This window comes from Scyliorhinus torazame, chromosome 5 (assembly GCF_047496885.1).
Source record: "Scyliorhinus torazame isolate Kashiwa2021f chromosome 5, sScyTor2.1, whole genome shotgun sequence".
Classification (NCBI taxonomy): domain Eukaryota; kingdom Metazoa; phylum Chordata; class Chondrichthyes; order Carcharhiniformes; family Scyliorhinidae; genus Scyliorhinus; species Scyliorhinus torazame.
In genome coordinates, this window is record NC_092711.1 from 140,145,950 (window position 1) to 140,164,439 (window position 18,490).

The 18,490-nt window shown below is 45.7% G+C and overlaps 1 protein-coding gene across 1 annotated transcript in view; it reads left to right on the forward strand.

Moving 5' to 3' along the window:
- The window catches only part of LOC140417941 (uncharacterized), a 94,240-nt gene that overhangs the window by 56,431 nt on the left and 19,319 nt on the right, over positions 1-18,490 (forward strand). Inside the window, 1 exon segment of the mRNA XM_072501374.1 lies at positions 1,198-1,476. Within this exon segment, the coding sequence (XP_072357475.1) occupies positions 1,198-1,476 (279 nt within the window).

The window sequence follows — 18,490 nt, forward strand, 5'->3', positions numbered from 1 at the left end:
CTCTTTTGAAAATGGAACCAGCATCCTTCACTGGAGTGCCACCACCATGTACCTTCCAGTATCCCATTAACGCCTCCTCAATTGAGGGAATACCACCTCTAGTACAGCAATTGGAAGAAAGAGGAGTTTTAATAAAAATTTGTAGTTCAGCAAACAGTCCAGTGTGGCCTGTCAAAAAGGCTAATGGCACATGGCGCCTGACTATTGATTATAGAAAAGCAATGAATGCATTGACAGAAAAGCTCCTTTGGTAGCCGATCCATCTACAATCTTTCATGCCTCAACACCGGACCTTGAATGGTTTTCTGTTATAGATATGGCCAATGGCGTTTGGTCAGTACCACCGGCTGAGGAGGTGCAACCATGGTTTGCTTTCACCATTAAACAACAACAATACACACGGACTAGACTACCACAAGGATTCCACAACAGCCCTACTGTTTTTCACATGGCTCCACAGCAGTGTTCTTCAAAATCGGGGGGTGGGGGGCGACCCGCGGGTGGGTGTCGGGAGGGTCGCGGAGCCGTTGCCCGCGGCGCTCCCGATCGCGCAAATCCCCGCCCAGCAGCCGGCTTTTCATAACGGCGGCTGCAAGCGGCCGCGAACATGGAAAAAAAAATAACTGCGCAAATGCGCATGCGTGCCCGATTATCGGCGACACATGCGCAGTACGGCCGCTATTTTTTTAAACGGTTGTAGCTCTTTGTTTCACAAGGTCTGTAGTGGTTTTTATTCATTTATTTTATTCATTTAATTTTAACTTTTTTCATTTAATTAATTTTTTTTTACAAGTTTGGGGGGGTTTTATTCATTTTTTTCCATTTATTTTACTCATTTTATTTAAAAAATATTTTTTACAAGTTCGGGGGGGGGGGGGGGCGTTATTTGTTAACATTTTACAGGAAAAAAATTCAGAACTTTGGACAGATGAGGACTACATACTTTCCGCCACCAGAAGGCTTCACCTTCATTCAACAGGTTCCATTGGAGGAGCGTGTACGAGGGCCAAAGGGACCAAAAACCATTTCCTCCATTTTTGTTAGCAGCAAACAAAGTAAGAGAAAATGGTGGGTCGTCCTGGGTCGCGAAGTTCGGCCGGCATAGGTCGCGAAGGTTGGCCGGGTTGGGTCCCGAAGGTTGGCCGTTTGGTAAGAATGGGTCCCCGGAAAAAACGTTTGAAGAACACTGCTCTACAGGACCACCTGAGGGAACTACCTGATATGCCCTCCACCAGTATCCAATATGTGGATGATGTTCTGATAGGCTCCATTAATGTGGGTGATCATGAGAAAGACTTGTCTTCCCTCTTAGACCACCTTGGCTACAATGGGCACAAAGCAATCCACGCCAAAGCACACATTTCCCAAGATGAAGTTATCTACTTAGGTCAGACAATCTCCAAAGGTAAAAGAAAGCTTACCCAGTACAGGACGGCAGCAGGAAGAGATGCCAGAGAGCCTACAACTGTCCAGGAGGTGAGGTCATTTTTAGGACTTTGCAATTCGAGCAGAAATTGGATTGATTCCTTTACTCAGCTGGCTCAACCATGAAATGATCTCCGAAAAGGCAACCGGAAATCAAAAGATTCAGTTAACTTCACGTTGGAACAGAGAGAGTCATTCTTGAACCTGAAACGGGCTTTGTGCACAGCACCACACTTGGAATTCCACACAATGGGAGACCTTTCACCATGTTCGTTCATGAGAAAGAAGGCTACATGACAGCAGGACTAACCCAAGAATATGGTGACCAGTTAAGACCTGTAGGATATTACTCTGCCAAACTTGACAATGTGGCACTGGCACATGGCAGCTGCCTCAGAGCCCTGGAAGCCACATGTCGAGCTGTGATGCATACAGCAGGCCTTGCCTTGGACCAGCAGTTGAGCAGTCCATTCTCTACTTTCCATGAACAGAGTATCACAAGTCACATCAGCCAGGTGGACAGCAGTGTTGGAAGCACCGAATCGTTACTTCCTCCAAGCAAGTCCAGTCAATCCGTCAACTTTGCTCCCACTTCCTGAGGTGCAACAGGGGGGAGAAATGTTAATTGCAACAAAACTCTACAACACAAGAAAAATAGTCATGGTTAGACTCCGGTAATGAGGAGTGTGATGATGATATTAGCAGACTAGTTCAGACTGATAAACCAGTGGCACCACAGGCACTGATGCCATTCCTGGCACAACAGATCCATTCATGGGGACATTTAGCCCCTCAACAGATGATGGATCAATTCCAGAAAAGTTGGTGTGGCAAAGGATTCAAAAAAACATGCACAATTTGTATCGGATCACTGTGTAACATGTCAAAAGAACAACTTAGGACCTATCACAAAAATGCCTCAGCTGAGAGCTCCTGCCCCTGCAGGGCCATTTCAGAACATACAGGTCGGTTACATTACCCTTCCTCCGTGTCAAAAATACACTGAGGTCCTTGTGATAGTAGATACATTTTCTGGATGGGTAGAAGATACTCTAGTCATCAAGGCTACAGCCAAAGTCCTATGCAAAGACTATATTCCCAGATGGGGAGTACCAGCTAGCATTGACTCAGATAATGGAACCCACTTTCCGGGTGCTGTATTCTGGCCTATCTTATTCTCTTTTATTGGCATGGAAAACTATCCCACGAGATAAATAAAATAATTGACATAATAGAACAAGTAGCCAATGACACCTCTACTGCACTAGTCAAAATTTCTGACAAAATGCTGGCCATCAGAAAGGTCACTTTACTGATTCGAATGGCACTTGACTATTTGTGAGCCAAAAAAGGTGGCACCTGTGCCCTGATTGGTGCAAAGTGTTGCATCTGCATCCCAGATAATTCCGAACAAGTCGAAGACTTGGCAATACACATTCAAAACAAAGTGAAGAAACTTGAACACCCCTCTGATTACACTATTTGGGGTTGGCTCTCTGGGTGATTGGGTGGCACATGAATGTCCATTATCCAGGGAATTTTCTTATTTTGCATGATTGGATTTATCCTTTACGTAATAATCTTGTTCATCAAATGTGCATGCCAATGTATGGCGACCTGTAGCGCCCAAAGGATCCAAGTGGTTCAGACCACACCCAATGCACCACCAGCCAATAACTTTGAAATGGAAAGTTTCTGTTGAACTATAAATTACTGCATTTTTATTGCATTATTTATCATTTATCAGTGAGTTATTATTAATCTTTTATTACTGAATTATGTAACCATTATATCAATTACTGAATTATGTAATCATTATATTAATTTTTAATCATTTAATCAATTTTTACTAAATCATAGAATCAATATATAATCAACTTTAATTATTAATGCATTGATATTTTGCTATATTATCATTTGATTTGTTTTATTGAAATATACCAGAATGTTTGTAACGCTTGCAAGACTTTTCCCACTCTGTTGTTGAAGGCTGTTCTCAAACAAGTGAACCATTAAAGGCTTTTCCCCAGGGTAGAGGGGTCAATTACTAGGGGGCATAGGTTTAAGGTGAGAGGGGCAAGGTTTAGAGTAGATGTACGAGGCAAGTTTTTTACGCAGAGGGTAGTGGGTGCCTGGAACTCGCTACCGGAGGAGGTAGTGGAAGCAGGGACGATAGGGACATTTAAGGGGCATCTTGACAAATATATGAATAGGATGGGAATAGAAGGATACGGACCCAGGAAGTGTAGAAGATTGTAGTTTAGTCGGGCAGTATGGTCGGCGCGGGCTTGGAGGGCCGAAGGGCCTGTTCCTGTGCTGTACATTTCTTTGTTCTTTGTTTGTTTGCAATGTGAATGAGTTTCTCTACGCTTACAACTGTCCTATTGCATTTCTTTCTTTCTTAATTTCTATTTTATTTTGATTCATCTCATTTATTTTTCGAATAATCAAAGGGGGGACTGATAGAAATCTAGCTTTTTAATATATAACAAGTTTAAAGAAAGAAATGGTTTATTAAAATGGTTTATAAAAGTCAGACATTTCAAACATGACTGAATAGCATGGGAACGATCCGATTAAAACAGGCCAGACAGCAGTGAGGACACATTTTGTTACTATGCAAATCTGGGCAGCGTTCCTAGTCCAGTTTCCATGGCAACTGATAAGTTTGGTGAGAAAGCAATTTTTCAGTCGCACCATATCAAAATGTGATGGACAGACATTTCAAACGAATTTAATGAACGATAATTATTATGACCCAATCACAGATGGAAAGGGGACAGAACATTAACGATACCAATTACCTTAAAGCTAGGTGCCGGTTTTGAACAATTCATCCCGGGACCACCTTACTTCATTTCTGAAGCTATTCCTGCGCTCTGCTCTGAAAGCTGCCATCTTGTTTATTTCTAACTTCTCTGTATCGTGTATTTTGATTTGAAGAAATTATCAAGAACTGTAATCTGTATTGAATTCAACTCAGTCATCTGTATTTGCTTGGACAAGACAAACTTTTTAAAACTTTGAATTTGCAAGCAAATTGACCTGATCAGAGACATTTGAAAACTGTCTGAATGAAGTTACAATTTACTTCATGCATGAAGCTCTGTTTTATGTTCTGTCGAGTGATATATGAGTGCGGTGACACGAACCAAGTACAGATCTATCAGTTACCATTTCTGTTTGGAACCCCTCTAAGTCATGCCACATTGCCATGAAGGTGGGCTAAGGTGTTTACATGGTTCTTTTGTTTAATTTATCTGGGTGTGAAAACTGTTGGGGGGCAAGTTGTCTGTGGTAGATTGGGAAATTACAATAAAACATATGACAATAGACAGACAATTGCAAGCACTTAAAGAATTATTCAATATTTATGATAAATATAGATTATTTTAAGGAACAGTTATCCAGCAGGAAAAGTGATGAAACTCGATCCAACAAGAAGATTTAAGGATTCCATGAGATCAAAGGAAGAAGCTCATAAAGTGTCCAAAATAGTAGTGAGCCTGAGGACTGGGAACTTGTTTTAGAATTCAGCAAAGGTGGACCAAGAAACTGATAAAGAGAAAATAGAATATGAGAGCAAACTGGGGAGAAAGATAAAAACCGACTGGAAAAGCTCCTATAGGAATGTGAAAAGGAAAAGATTAGCAAAGACTTAAGGTGAGTCCATTCCAGACAGAGACAAGAGAGTTTATAATGGGGAAGAAGGAAATGGCAGAGTCACTAAACAGAGTCACTAAACAATGTGTCAGGGCAGCATGGTGGAACAGTGGTAGCACTGCCGCCTCACGGCGCCAAGGTCCCAGGTTCGATCCCGGCTCTGGGTCACTGTCTGTGTGGAGTTTTCACATTCTCCCTGTGTTTGCGTGGGTTTCACCCCCACAACCCAAAAGATGTGCAGGGTAGGTGGATTGAACACGCTAAATTGCCCCTTAATTGGAAAAAATGAATTGGGTACTCTAAATTTATTTTAAAAACACAACCGTGTGTCTGTCTTCACGGAGGAAGATACAGAAATTGTCCCCAAAACACTGGAGAACCAAGGGACCAGTGAGCACGAGGAACTGAAAGAGATTAGTATTAGTGAAAAAGTAGCTCTGGAGAAATTAATGTGGTTGAAAGTTAATAAATCTCCAAAAGCTGCTGCTGTACATCCCAGAGTGTTGAAAGAGGCGGCTGTAGAGACAGTGGATACATTGGTGATCATCTTTCAAAATTCTATAGATTCTGGAATGGTTCCTGCAGATTGGAAGGTGGGATATGTAACCCCAATATTTAAGGAGGGAGAGAGAAAACAGGGAACCACAGACCCATTAGCCTGACATCAGTAGGAGGGAAAATGCTACAATCTATTATAAAGGATGTGATAACATACAAATTAGGAGCAGGAGTAGGCCACTCGGCCCCTCGAGCCTGCTCCACCATTCAATAAGTTCACGGCTGATCTGATGTAACCTCAACTGCACATTCCCGCTGACCCCCGATAACCTTTCACCCCCTGATCAAGAATCTATCCAGCTCTGCCTTCAAAATATTGCACTGCCCTTTGAGGAAGAGAGTTCCAAAGACTCACGCCCTCTGTCGAGAAAAAGTGCTCCCCTGTATTCAGTGGGCAAGTTATTACTTTTAAAGTGATGCCAATTTATCAATTCTCCCACATCCATCCTGTCGAGGCCCATCAGCATCTTAGACGGTTCAATCAGGTCACCTAAACTCCATCGGACACAAGCCCAGCCTGTCCAATCATTCCTCATAAGACCAGCCTCCAATTCCGGGTACGAGTCCAGTAAACCTTCTCTGAACTGCTTCCAACACATTGACATCATTCCTTAAATGAGAGCAATACTGTACACAGTGCTCCAGATGTGGTCTCACCAATGTCCTGTGTAACTGAAGCATATCCTCCCTACTTTTGTATTCAATTCCCCTCACAATAAACAATAACATTCTATTAGCTTTCCTAATTACTTGCTGTACCTGTGTACTCACCTTTTGTGATTCATGCTCTTGGACACCCAGATCCCTCTGAATCTCAGAGCTCTGCAATCTCTCACCATGCAGACAAAATGCTTTGTTTTTATTCTTTATGTCAAAATGGACAATTTGACATTTTCCCACATTATTTTCCATTTTGCAGACCTTTGCCCAATCAATTAACCTATCTATATCCCTCAGCAGTCTCCTTCTGTCCTCTTCACAATTTACTTTCCAACCTATCTTTGTATCATTGGAACATAAGTCCAGGGGTTGGCCATTCAGCCCATCGAGCCTGTTCCGCCATTGTCATAAATCTGCCTGGAGACAGCAGTAGACAATATTCAAAGTCCTCAATTGATATGCATCTCTCCCCGGTAACGTGTTTAGAGCAGCTGTTTCGATAAGAATCAAATGTGGATGGCTTATGGAAGACAAACAGATTATGGAAGATTGGGAAAAGTCCATGAGCTATACATATGTTAATATGTGGACAAGGAATTTGATCGGGGTACACAGCCAAATACACAGAAGACATAATCAAGGAATAAAAAAGGTACAATTGACCAGACCCTGAGAGACAAAGAGTGGCAGTTAACATCGAGGAGACTCAGAGAGAAAGACAGGCAGGTTCCAGCCCCCCGCCTGAAGACCACGTTTACAGCCAAACATGTTTCTAAGTCTTAGAGCCAAGGCAGCAGAAAGCCTTCGGGACGACGGTTTGAAATACCTTTGCTGGACCAGAGAAGGAGGTTTCCCAGACTTGAGTATCATCCCTGTATTGTGTGGTAACTAGAGCTGGTTATTTAATTTGGATGTTGTTTGGGGTATAGGGGAAGTGTTACCGAGTCCAGGATTGCAGACATATTTTGTAACCAAGGGTACGTTCACTGTGGGTGTTTAGTAATTCATGCATTTTAATTGTGTGAGAGTAGAGTTGTCCTGTTTATGTGTATTTGTCTTTTCTTCACTTGAATAAATACTCTTGAATAATTGCTCCATGGTGACTGGGCATTCTGTTCTCACTGGGGTTTCTCCTCATACCAAAGCAAAACAAAACTACACACCTCCGCAAACTGGTGTTCCAAGTTGAGATACCCAACAGATAACATCAGCGTGCTTCATGTCACCCTTCAATACACCTTTTTCCCCACACTGTCCCCATATCCCTTTGTGTTATTGGGATTTAGAAATCTGTCAGTCTCTGATTTAAACACACTCAGTGACTGAGCTTCCACAGCCCTCTGGGGTAGAGAATTCCAAAGATTCACAACACTCTGAGTAAAGAAATGTCTCGTCCGAGACCCGTCCTAAGTGGCTTCCCCCTTGTTTTGAAATTGTCGCTTGGTTCCAGACTCTCCAACCAGGGGAAACCTCTCACCTGCACCTACCCTGTCTATTCCTGTAAGCCATGATGTGGAGATGCCGGCGTTGGACTGTGGTGAGCACAGTAAGAAGTCTTACAATACCAGGTTAAAGTCCAACATGTTTGTTTCAAATCGCCAGCTTTCGGAGCACTGCTCCTTCCTCAGGTGAATCCGGAGTGATAGTAATCGACTATTTCCTGATACATCTGATAGGTAAAAAGACCATTTTAATGTAAATATTAAGACCCAGTTTTAATACCCATTTTAAAATGAGGATTCAGCACTCCTAACCTGAGGTCATGATAAAACACATAGCTTCAACAGAGACACAAAAAACCTATCACATGCATAAACTAATTGGAGATAAAAACCACATTTTCACTGAGCAAGGTGAAAAAGCTATTGTTCTCACAAACATATTTTCAAAGACAGTTTGACATTAAGAAATGAACTGTACCAGTAAACAGATCAAGGCCAGGTAAGCGCCATAGCAATATGAAGGCACCATTGTCCAGAATGAGGATAAAAGCAAAGTCAGCAGAAAACCAGTAGGAACCAGTTATGATAAAAGCACAGAATCGCATTCCATAACATACACAAACATTCAAACATGAAACATGCAGAACTTATGTTGCACATTAAGGATGACAGTTAACCATCGAATCAAATGTATTTCATTGTAACCCAAACCAATTAGGACGACGTAAAGGTGTAGATAGATGGCTCAAGACAGACAAGATTTCCTTTGAACATGATGGTCCGTACTGCCATCTTTAGAACATAGAACATTACAGCGCAGTACAGGCCCTTCGGCCCTCGATGTTGCGCCGACCTGTGAAACCACTTTAAAGCCCATCTACACTATTCCCTTATCGTCCATATATCTATCCAATGACCATTTAAATGTCCTTAGCGTTGGCGAGTCCACTGCTGTTGCAGGCAGGGCATTCCACGCCCTTACTACTCTCTGAGTAAAGATCCTACCTCTGACATCTGTCCTATATCTATCTCCCCTCAATTTAAAGCTATGTCCCCTCGTGCTAGGCAACACCAACCAAGGAAAAAGGCTCTCACTGTCCACTCTATCTAATCCTCTGATCATCTTGTATGCCTCAATTAAGTTAGCTCTTAACCTTCTTCTCTCCAACGAAAACAGCCTCAAGTCCCTCAGCCTTCCCTCATAAGATCTTCCCTCCATACCAGGCAACATTCTGGTAAATCTCCTCTGCACCCTTTCCAATGCTTCCACATCCTTCCTATAATGCGGCGACCAGAATTGCACGCAATACTCCAAATGCGGCCGCACCAGAGTTTTGTACAGCTGCAACATGACCTCATGGCTCCGAAACTCAATCCCTCTCCAATAAAAGCTAACACACCGTATGCCTTCTTAACAACCCTATCAACCTGGGTGGCAACTTTCAGGGATCTATGTACATGGACACCGAGATCTCACTGCTCATCCACACTACCAAGAATCTTACCATTAGCCCAGTACTCTGTCTTCCTGTTATTCCTTCCAAAATGAATCATCTCCCACTTTTCTGCATTAAACTCCATTTCCCACCTCTCTGCCCAGCGCTGCAGCTTATCTACTTCCCTCTGTAACTTGTAACATCCTTCCGCACTGTCCACAACTCCACCGACTTTAGTGTCATCTGCAAATTTACTCACCGATCCTTCTACACCCTCGTCCAAGTCATTTATAAAAATGACAAACAGCATTGGCCTCAAAACAGATCCTTGTGGTACACCACTTGTAACTGGACTCCAGTCTGAACATTTCCCATCAACCACCACCCCTCTTCTTCCAGCCAGCCAATTTCTGATCCAAACTAAATCACCCTGAATACCATGCCTCCGTATTTTCTGCAATAGCCTACCGTGGGGAACCTTATCAAACGCTTTACTGAAATCCATATACACCACATCAACTGCTTTACTCTCATCCACCTTTTTGGTCACCTTCTCAAAGAACTCAATAAGGTTTGTGAGGCACGACCTACCCTTCACAAAACCATGTTGACTATCTCTAATCAAATTATTCCTTTCCAGATGATTATACATCCTATCTCTTATAAACCTTTCCAAGACTTTGCCTACAACAGAAGTAAGGCTCACTGGTTTATAGTTACCGGGGTTGTCTCTACTCCCCTTCTTGGACAAGGGGACAACATTTGCTATCCTCCAGTTTTCTGGCACTATTCCTGTAGACAAAGATGACTGAAAGATCAAAGCCAAAGGCTCAGCAATCTCCTCCCGAGCTTCCCACAGAATCCTAGGATAAATCCCATCCGGCTCAGGGGACTTATCTATTTTCACACTTTCCAGAATTGCTAACACCTCCTCCTTATGAACCTCAAGCCCTTCTAGTCTAGTAGCCTGAATCTCAGTATTCTCCTCGACAACATTGTCTTTTTCCTGTGTGAATACTGACGAAAAATATTCATTTAGTACCTCTCCTATCTCCTCGGATTCCACGCATAACTTCCCACTACTGTCCTTGACTGGCCCTACTCTTACCCTAGTCATTCTTCTATCCCAGACATATCTATAGAAAGCTAGTTATCCTTGATCCTAACTGCCAAAGACTTCTCATGTCCCCTCCTGGCTCTTCTTAGCTCTCTCTTTAGGTCCTTCCTAGCTAACTTGTAACTCTTGAGCGCCCTAACTGAACCTTCATGTCTCCTCTTTACATGAGCCTCCTTCTTCCTCTTGACAAGTGTTTCGACTGCTATAGTAAACCACGGTTCCCTCGCTCGACCACTTCCTCCCTGCCTGACAGGTACATACTTATGAAGGACATGCAGTCGCTGTTCCTTGAACAAGCTCCACATTTCCATTGTGCCCACCCCTGTAGTTTTCCTCTCCATCCGATGCATCCTAAGTCTTGCCTCATCGCATCATAATTGCCTTTCACCCAGATATAACTCTTGCCCTGCGGTAGATACCTATCCCTTTCCATCACTTAAGTAAACGTAATCGAATTGTGGTCACTGTCACCAAAGTGCTCACCTACCTCCAAATCTAACACCTGTCCTGGTTCATTACCCAGTACCAAATCCAATATGGCCTTGCCTCTCGTTCGCCTATCTACATACTGTGTCAGGAAACCCTCCTGCACACATTGGACAAAAACGGACCCATCTAAAGTACTCGAACTATAGCGTTTCCAGTCAATATTTGGAAAGTTAAAGTCCCCCATAACAACTACCCTGTTGCTTTTGCTCCGATCCAGAATCATCTTTGCAATCCTTTCCTCTACATCTCTGGAACTTTTCGGAGGCCTATAGAAAACCCCTAACAGGGTGACCTCTCCTTTGCTGTTTCTAACCTCAGCCCATACTACCTCAGTAGACGAGTCCTCATCAAACGTCCTTTCTGCCACCGTAATACGGTCCTTGACTAACAATGCCACCCCACCTCCTCTTTTACCACCTACCCTGAGCTCACTGAAATATCTAAACCCTGGCACCTGCAACAACCATTCCTGTCCCTGCTCTATCCATGTCTCCAAAATGGCCACAACATCGAAGTCCAAGGTACCAACCCCTGCCGCAGGTTTTTTCATAGAATTTACAGTGCAGAAGGAGGCCATTTGGCCCATCAAGTCTGCACCGGCTCTTGGAAAGAGCACCCTACCCAAGGTCAACACCTCCACCCTATTCCCCAGAACCCAGTAACCCCACCCAACACTAAGGGCAATTTTGGACACTAAGGGCAATTTATCATGGCCAATCCACCTAACCTGCACATCTTTGGACTGTGGGAGGAAACCGGAGCACCCGGAGGAAACCCACGCACACACGGGGAGGATGTGCAGACTCCGCACAGACAGTGACCCAAGCCGGAATCGAACCTGGGACCCTGGAGCTGTGAAGCTGTGCTACCCTGGACATGACACCCGCGAATGAAAAGGGATATTTTTATTAATGAGGATTGTCACACCCCTGCTATTTGATGAAAAGCGGGCCAAAAAAACCTGCCCCACCCAATCCCGCCTCAATTTAAAGTGATCCTCATCATCCAGATGAGTTTCCTGTGATAAAGCTATGTCGACTTTCTCCTTAAGAAAGGAGAGGATCTTTTTCCTTCTGATAGGGTGATGGATGCCCCGTACATTCCCTGAGAACATTTTTAAAATCAACTGTCTTCATTAGTTAGGCGACAGAGAAAACAGTAAAGTAAAAGTAAGGATGTAATGTTAGAATTGTATAAAACACTATGAGGCCACAACTGGAATACTGCGTGCAGTTCTGGTCGCTAAGTTACAGACTGCAGTCACCCTCTGCAGCACCATCCCCAGCTCCTCCTCCCACATGGCCTTGCCCCCTCCAAAGACACCTAATCTTCTTCCAAGATCCTCCCATGAATCGCCGAGACTACTCCACCCTCCAACCCCATTACCGACTACAACACTACCAGCAACGAGGAGGGTGGTGTCACTGGAAAGGTCGGAAAGATCTTTTTTGCAAAGTCCAGCAGCTGCAAGTACCTGAAACCCTCCCCACACGGGAATCCAAGCTTCCAGCCCAACTCCCCCAAACTTGTGAACTGCCCTTCCAAAAACAAGTCCTTCATCTCCTTCACCTCTCTTTCCTCCCATCCCCAAAGCCTCGCATCCATTCTCCCTTGCTCCAACCCATGGTCCCCTCGGATTGGCATTAACCCCGACCCCACCCCTCACCGAAAGTGCTGCCGAAATAGCCTCCATATTTTCAGTGTGGCCACCACCATAGGACAAAGAACAATGCAGCACAGGAACAGGCCCTTCGGCCCTCGAAGCCTGTACTGGTCATGATACCAACCTTTGCTAAAAGTACCAACCTTTGACTCCCCGAATAGCTCCCTGGGGCAAATGGGAGCAGTGCCATTGCCAGTGCCCAGAACCTAGTCTCCCTACAAGGACCGCCTCCATCCTCACCCACAAAGCCTCCGTCTCCCTACTCCAACCTCACACCTTCTCTACATTCACCGATCAGTAATAGTACAAGTTGGAAGGCACAACTATCACCCCCTCTGAAGTACTGCCTTCCTAATCCTCGCTACCTTACCTGCCCCGAAGTACTATGAAACCAACCTATCCCCATCCTTAAAAAATGATTTAGGCAAAAAAAACAGCAGGCAATGGAATGAAAATAAAAACCACAGCAAAATGTTCACCTTCACCGCCTGTACCCGACCAGCCAACATGGGGAAGACTATCCCACCTCAGTAGATCTGCCCTAACCCTACCTACCAGACTCGTAAAGTTCAACTTACGAGACCGCGTCCAATCCTGGGCCACCTGCATTCGCAAATACATGAGTGGGTTGTTGCCACCTGAAATGACAATCCCCCCTCCCCACACCACAAAACACTCACATTTACCCAAATTCAATTTATAGTCCGGAAATGCCCCAAATCTCCGAAGCAGTTTCATTATATTCCCACAGAAGACTTTGGGTCCAACAGATCATCAGCGTACAGGGACACCGTGGGCTGGATTCCCTGAGCCCGCGGCGGGTCGTAGAATCCGATGGTGTGGAGTCCAGGTCATAATTTGACCATTCACCTGAGGAAGGAGCAGCGCTCCGAAAGCTAGTGATTCGAAACAAACCTGTTGGACTTTAACCTGGTGTTGTAAGACTTCTTACTGTGCTCACCCCAGTCCAATGCCAGCATCTCCACATCATCATTCCCCCTAGGCATTTGGTAGGACTCCATCACTTCAGTTAGGTCTGCAAACGTCCCACCCAAGAACAAGTCCAAAATCCATTTGATCCCCAAGCGGTCCCATTCCTAAAACCTGGCATCCAAGCTCGCTGGAATGAATCTATGGTTACCACTTCCTGTACCGACCTCCCTGAACTGGCGCCAGAATGTGGCAACTAGGGCTTTTCACAGTAACTTCATTTGAAGCCTACTTGTGACAATAAGCTATTTTCTTTTAAATTTTCACTAATCGGAGCCTTCCTATACATGCCCTCCAAACCAAAATGTAATCGACACTTGTTTCAAACCCTCAAAGTGGAAACCACCACTGGGTGTGACGAATATCTACCCGGCAAAAAAGGAAGGGGTGCCGAAACCAATGCCCTTGAGGAAGTGTCTCTGCACAAGGCCTCCTCCACTCTACACCATACTGACCCTGATCCAACAACCATCTTCGGACCATAACAACAGGAGCAGTCCCAGTAGCAACACTGAAAATTGGGAAGAGCCAGGCCACCCCCGAGTCCATTTCTCTCCAGACAAACTCTTTTAATAGGGGGGGACCCTCCCTGCCCACTCAAAGCCCAAGACAAGTCTGTCAATCCTTCTGAAAAAGGATTTGGGCAGAAAGATTGGGAGGTTCGGAGGAACCTCGGTTGGATCACCATCTTAATAGTCTGGACTCTTCCGGACAAAGATAGAGGCAGACGGTCCCACCTTTTGAACTCCTCTTTAATCCCCCTTGCTAAGCAGGTCAGATTGAGTTTGTGAAGTTGAGCCCAATCCCGCGCCACATGAATCCCCAAATAGCGGAAGCTCTTACTAGCCAGGCAAAACGGGAGCCCACTCAAACGTCCCTCCCTCCCTCCGGAGCCAATCAGAAACATCTCACTCTCTGCTGAATTAAGCTTGGACCCGGAGGAGCTGAATTCATTCAGAATTCTCAGGATCTTATCCAAGGGGTTGGAAACTTACAGACAGAGGTCATCCGCAGATAAGGAAAGCTCCAGTCCCCTGTTGCCAATAATGTTGCTCTTTTTAATGAGTGGAATACTATCCCCCCAATCGGCAACAATAATGTTACCCAATTAACTAGATGTGGCAGTTATTAATGATAAGATTGCTTTTCAGAATCGCCAGGTATCAAATGATACCACTGCAAGGCTTTACCGGATATCGATCAAAGACCAAACAACCTGTTAGTCAGTTCAAGTCCAAAGATAGTTTATTTACACACAGGGATTACTTTGACATGCAACATAAAACACTACAAGTTAATCGACACCTAACAACTACAATAACCTAAACTTAACTTCAGGACAACCGGCTCTTTGCAGATGAACAAGGCCTTTGTTCGGATCTTGCGTGGCTGGGAAGAAGAAGTGGCTTTGTTTCTGCTGGGCTCATCCGTCTGGTAGCGATCGTTGGTCTTGAACTTGTCTTCTGGTCACAATGCTACACTTGGTTTCAGACGTAGGCCGGGCCAAGAGAGCCGCTGTGCCAGGGCCAAGAGGGATTGAACACATGACAGTGTCTCTCTTTATCCTTTGGGGGGTTTTGCGCTCTTTTGGGCGGTCATTAGCTTTGGACCCAATAGTTCGGTAGGCTTTGATTACTGCCTTCGATTTGAGCCAATAAAGGGGAGGGTGCCTTGATGGCTGGGCGTGTCCTGAGCGGTCATTGTCGTTGGCTGTTTGGGCTTCCTGGGTGAAGGGAGTGGCGCCGATGTGTCTGGAATTCTTTGTCCCGGGAGAAATGGGCCATTAGAACGCAAATCGGCTGGGGGTTTCGATACTGTCTGGTTCTCTCTTAGCAAATATACATTCAGGCTCGGAGTTTGCCTGAATCCTGTATAGGCCATATTTCCCTTGAGTCTTTGCAAGTGTCCATGTTTCCTTTGTAAGCTGCAGTCCCAGATGGCCCCCCGCCCCCCCCCCCCCCCCCCCGATATCCTTTCACTCTCCAGACATCCAAAGAGCCATTGCCAAAGGCTCAATCGCAAGGGCGAATAGTAACGCCGAGAACGGGCACCCCTGCCTCGTCCCACGCTGCAGAGTAAAGTATTCATCACTAACCCCGATAGTGGAGGTGCTTGCCTTGGGGGCTGTATATAACAATTGAACCCAGTGCACAAATCCCTGCCCAAACCCAAACCGTTCCAAAACGTCAAATATGTATGCCCACTCCACTCGGTCGAATGTCTTCTCAGCATCCATTGACAGCACCACCTCCACATCATTCCCTCCAGCGGGCAGCACGTTAACGCCAAGTAGCCTCCGAGTATTAGATGTCAATGCTCTGCCTTTTCCAAAGCCAGCTTGATCCTCTCCAACCTATTCAGGCACACAGCCCTCAATACGGGCAGCCAGGATCCTGGCCAGAAGCTTTGCATCAAGATTCAGGAAGGAAATCGGAAGGCAAGATCCGCATTGCTCAGGATCCTTATCCTTTTTGTGTATGAGGGAGATGGAGTCCTGTGACAGCGTAGGGGGGAGCGAGCCCTTCCCCATGCCTCATTGTACATCCGTTCCATTATCGGACCCAGCAGCGGACCAAAACATTTATAAAATTCCATTCGGAATCCGGCTCACCACAACCTTCAATGCTTCCCACAGCACCCCGGCGGAGACCTCACCAGTGTCGTTCTGATCTATATAATTACAAATGACATTTTTCAATCTCTCCATAATCCCTTATTCACAAGGAGACCGACATCTAATCTCCACTGGGGTCTAGAAGTGGACGGTTTCTCCTCCCACACGTCTACCCAGTGAGGGACGTGATCAGACACCACAATAGCTGAGTGCTCTGTCCCTGCAAGTCTAGTAATCAGCGACTTGTCCAAAACAAAAACATCTATGCGGACTTGTGAAAAAAATGGAAACTACCTTGCCTTAAGCCTCCCAAACCACAACGGATCTATGCCTGCCCCCCCCCCCCCCCCCCCCCCCCGCCCCCCGCCAAGAGCTGCATGAATTTTGACAGCTCCCAGCCATCGCTGACATCCTCCCAGACCTCAGGCTTGATTGGTCTAACCCTGGATCCAAGACTGTATTAAAATCTCCCCACAGAATGAGTCTGTGCGAATCTAGGTCCAGGATCAGGAACAGAACCCGTCTCATAAGTTCCACAAAGTCCCAATTTGGGACAAAAATATTGCACAGTACCACTGGGGAGCCCACCAACCGCCTGCTTACCAACACATATCTACCATTGGGATCCGCAATGAACTCCTTCGTTGAAAAAGACACCCTTCTACTTATCACTACAGCCACCTCTCTCACCTTCACATCAGACTAGAGTGATACACCTACCTGGCCAGTTTATGTCTGGTCAGCCACCTGCAAATGAGTCTCCTGAAGAAAAGGCAAGTCTGTCAAAAAGCAAATGTGCGCGACCTGTTGACAGGGCCATTCAGGCCTCGGACATTCCAAGTTGTGAATCGAGTGAGGGTCTCCTGCCACCGTGCCCCCCCCCCCGTGCCCCCCCCCCCCCCCCCCCCGCTCCCCCCCCCCCCCCCACCATCACCACCGACAATCAGCCATATTTCTGTTGGAGCCAAACTCCCCGGGGTCCTCAGGCCGCACCTAATGAGGCCACCGCCAGGCTGCCACTGTCAATGACGCCCAGATCGCAGCACCTCAAACTCAGACTGTCAACTATCCCATACCCCCCCCTCCCAAACCCCACCCTCAAGTTAAGCCAAAGGAAGGAAATATATGAAACCCTGCCCTCCGTACACCATTTTGTCCCCCACATCTCTTCCGTTTACTGGTTTTCACACCAGCATGGTGCCCCCCACGCAAGGCCCACAACTACCCTGAACCCACCAAAACATCTAGACCTGATCCCAGACAAGTAAAAAAGTACCCGAGTAAGCAGATACCCACCCCCCCAACCCCTACCCCACCCCCCCAGGTCATGAGCACCAGTCCCACCTCAAAAGAACGAAGAAGAAAACCGAGGAGAGCGATGCACAGAGGAACTTATTAACAATATTAGAATAAACTACAACCAAACTGATAATACAGGCCCCTACAACCCAGAACAAGAACATTTTAACAGTTTAACTTATTTACAAGTTCCTAGTCCCTTGGTCTCAAAGAAACCTGTCCGCCTCCGCCTGGGGTGTCCAAGATATAGTCCCTTTTACGGAAGGTGATCCACAAGCGGGCCGGAGACAGCACACCGAATCTTAAAGCTCCCTTGTGGAGAACTGCCTTGACTTTATTTGGATTTCTTTATTGTCACGTGTACAATAGGTACAGTGAAAAGTATTTTTCTGCGAGCAGCTCAAACAGATCATTTTTTAATTTAAAAAAATAAATAATTTTTATTAAAGGTTTTCATAAAATATCAATAACAAAATGAGAAAGAAAAAAGAACCCAACAGGGTTAAGTACTAAACACAATCTAAAAAAGCAACCCCCCAAACCCCTCCCCCCGTACCTAAATAATAAATTAACATTAACACCCCGACTTAAGACAACAGGTGTATACACCCCCTCAGACCCTCCAGTGTAAATAACATAAACAAAAATAAAGTAAACTCCCCCCCACCCCCCGAGCTGCTGCTGCCATTGACCAATTTCTATCGTTCTGCCGGAAAGTCTAAGAACAGTTGCCACCGCCTAAAGAACCCTTGTCCCGACCCTGTCAAGGCGAATTTCACCCTCTCCAATTTAATGAACCCTGCCATATCGCTGATCCAGGATTCCACGCTTGGGGGGCCTCGTATCTTTCCACTGAAGGAGAATCCTTCGCCGGGCTACCAGGGACGCAAAGGCCAGAATACCGGCCTCTTTCGCCTCCTGCACTCCCGGCTCCTCTGCCACCCCAAATATTGCGAGCCCCCAGCCCGGTTTGACCCTGGATCCTACCACCCTCGACACCATCCTCGCTACGCCCTTCCAAAATTCCTCCAGCGCTGGGCATGCCCAGAACATATGGGTGTGAATTGCTGGGCTCCCTGAGCACCTAACACACCTGTCCTCACCCCCAAAGAACCTGCTCATCCTTGTCCCGGT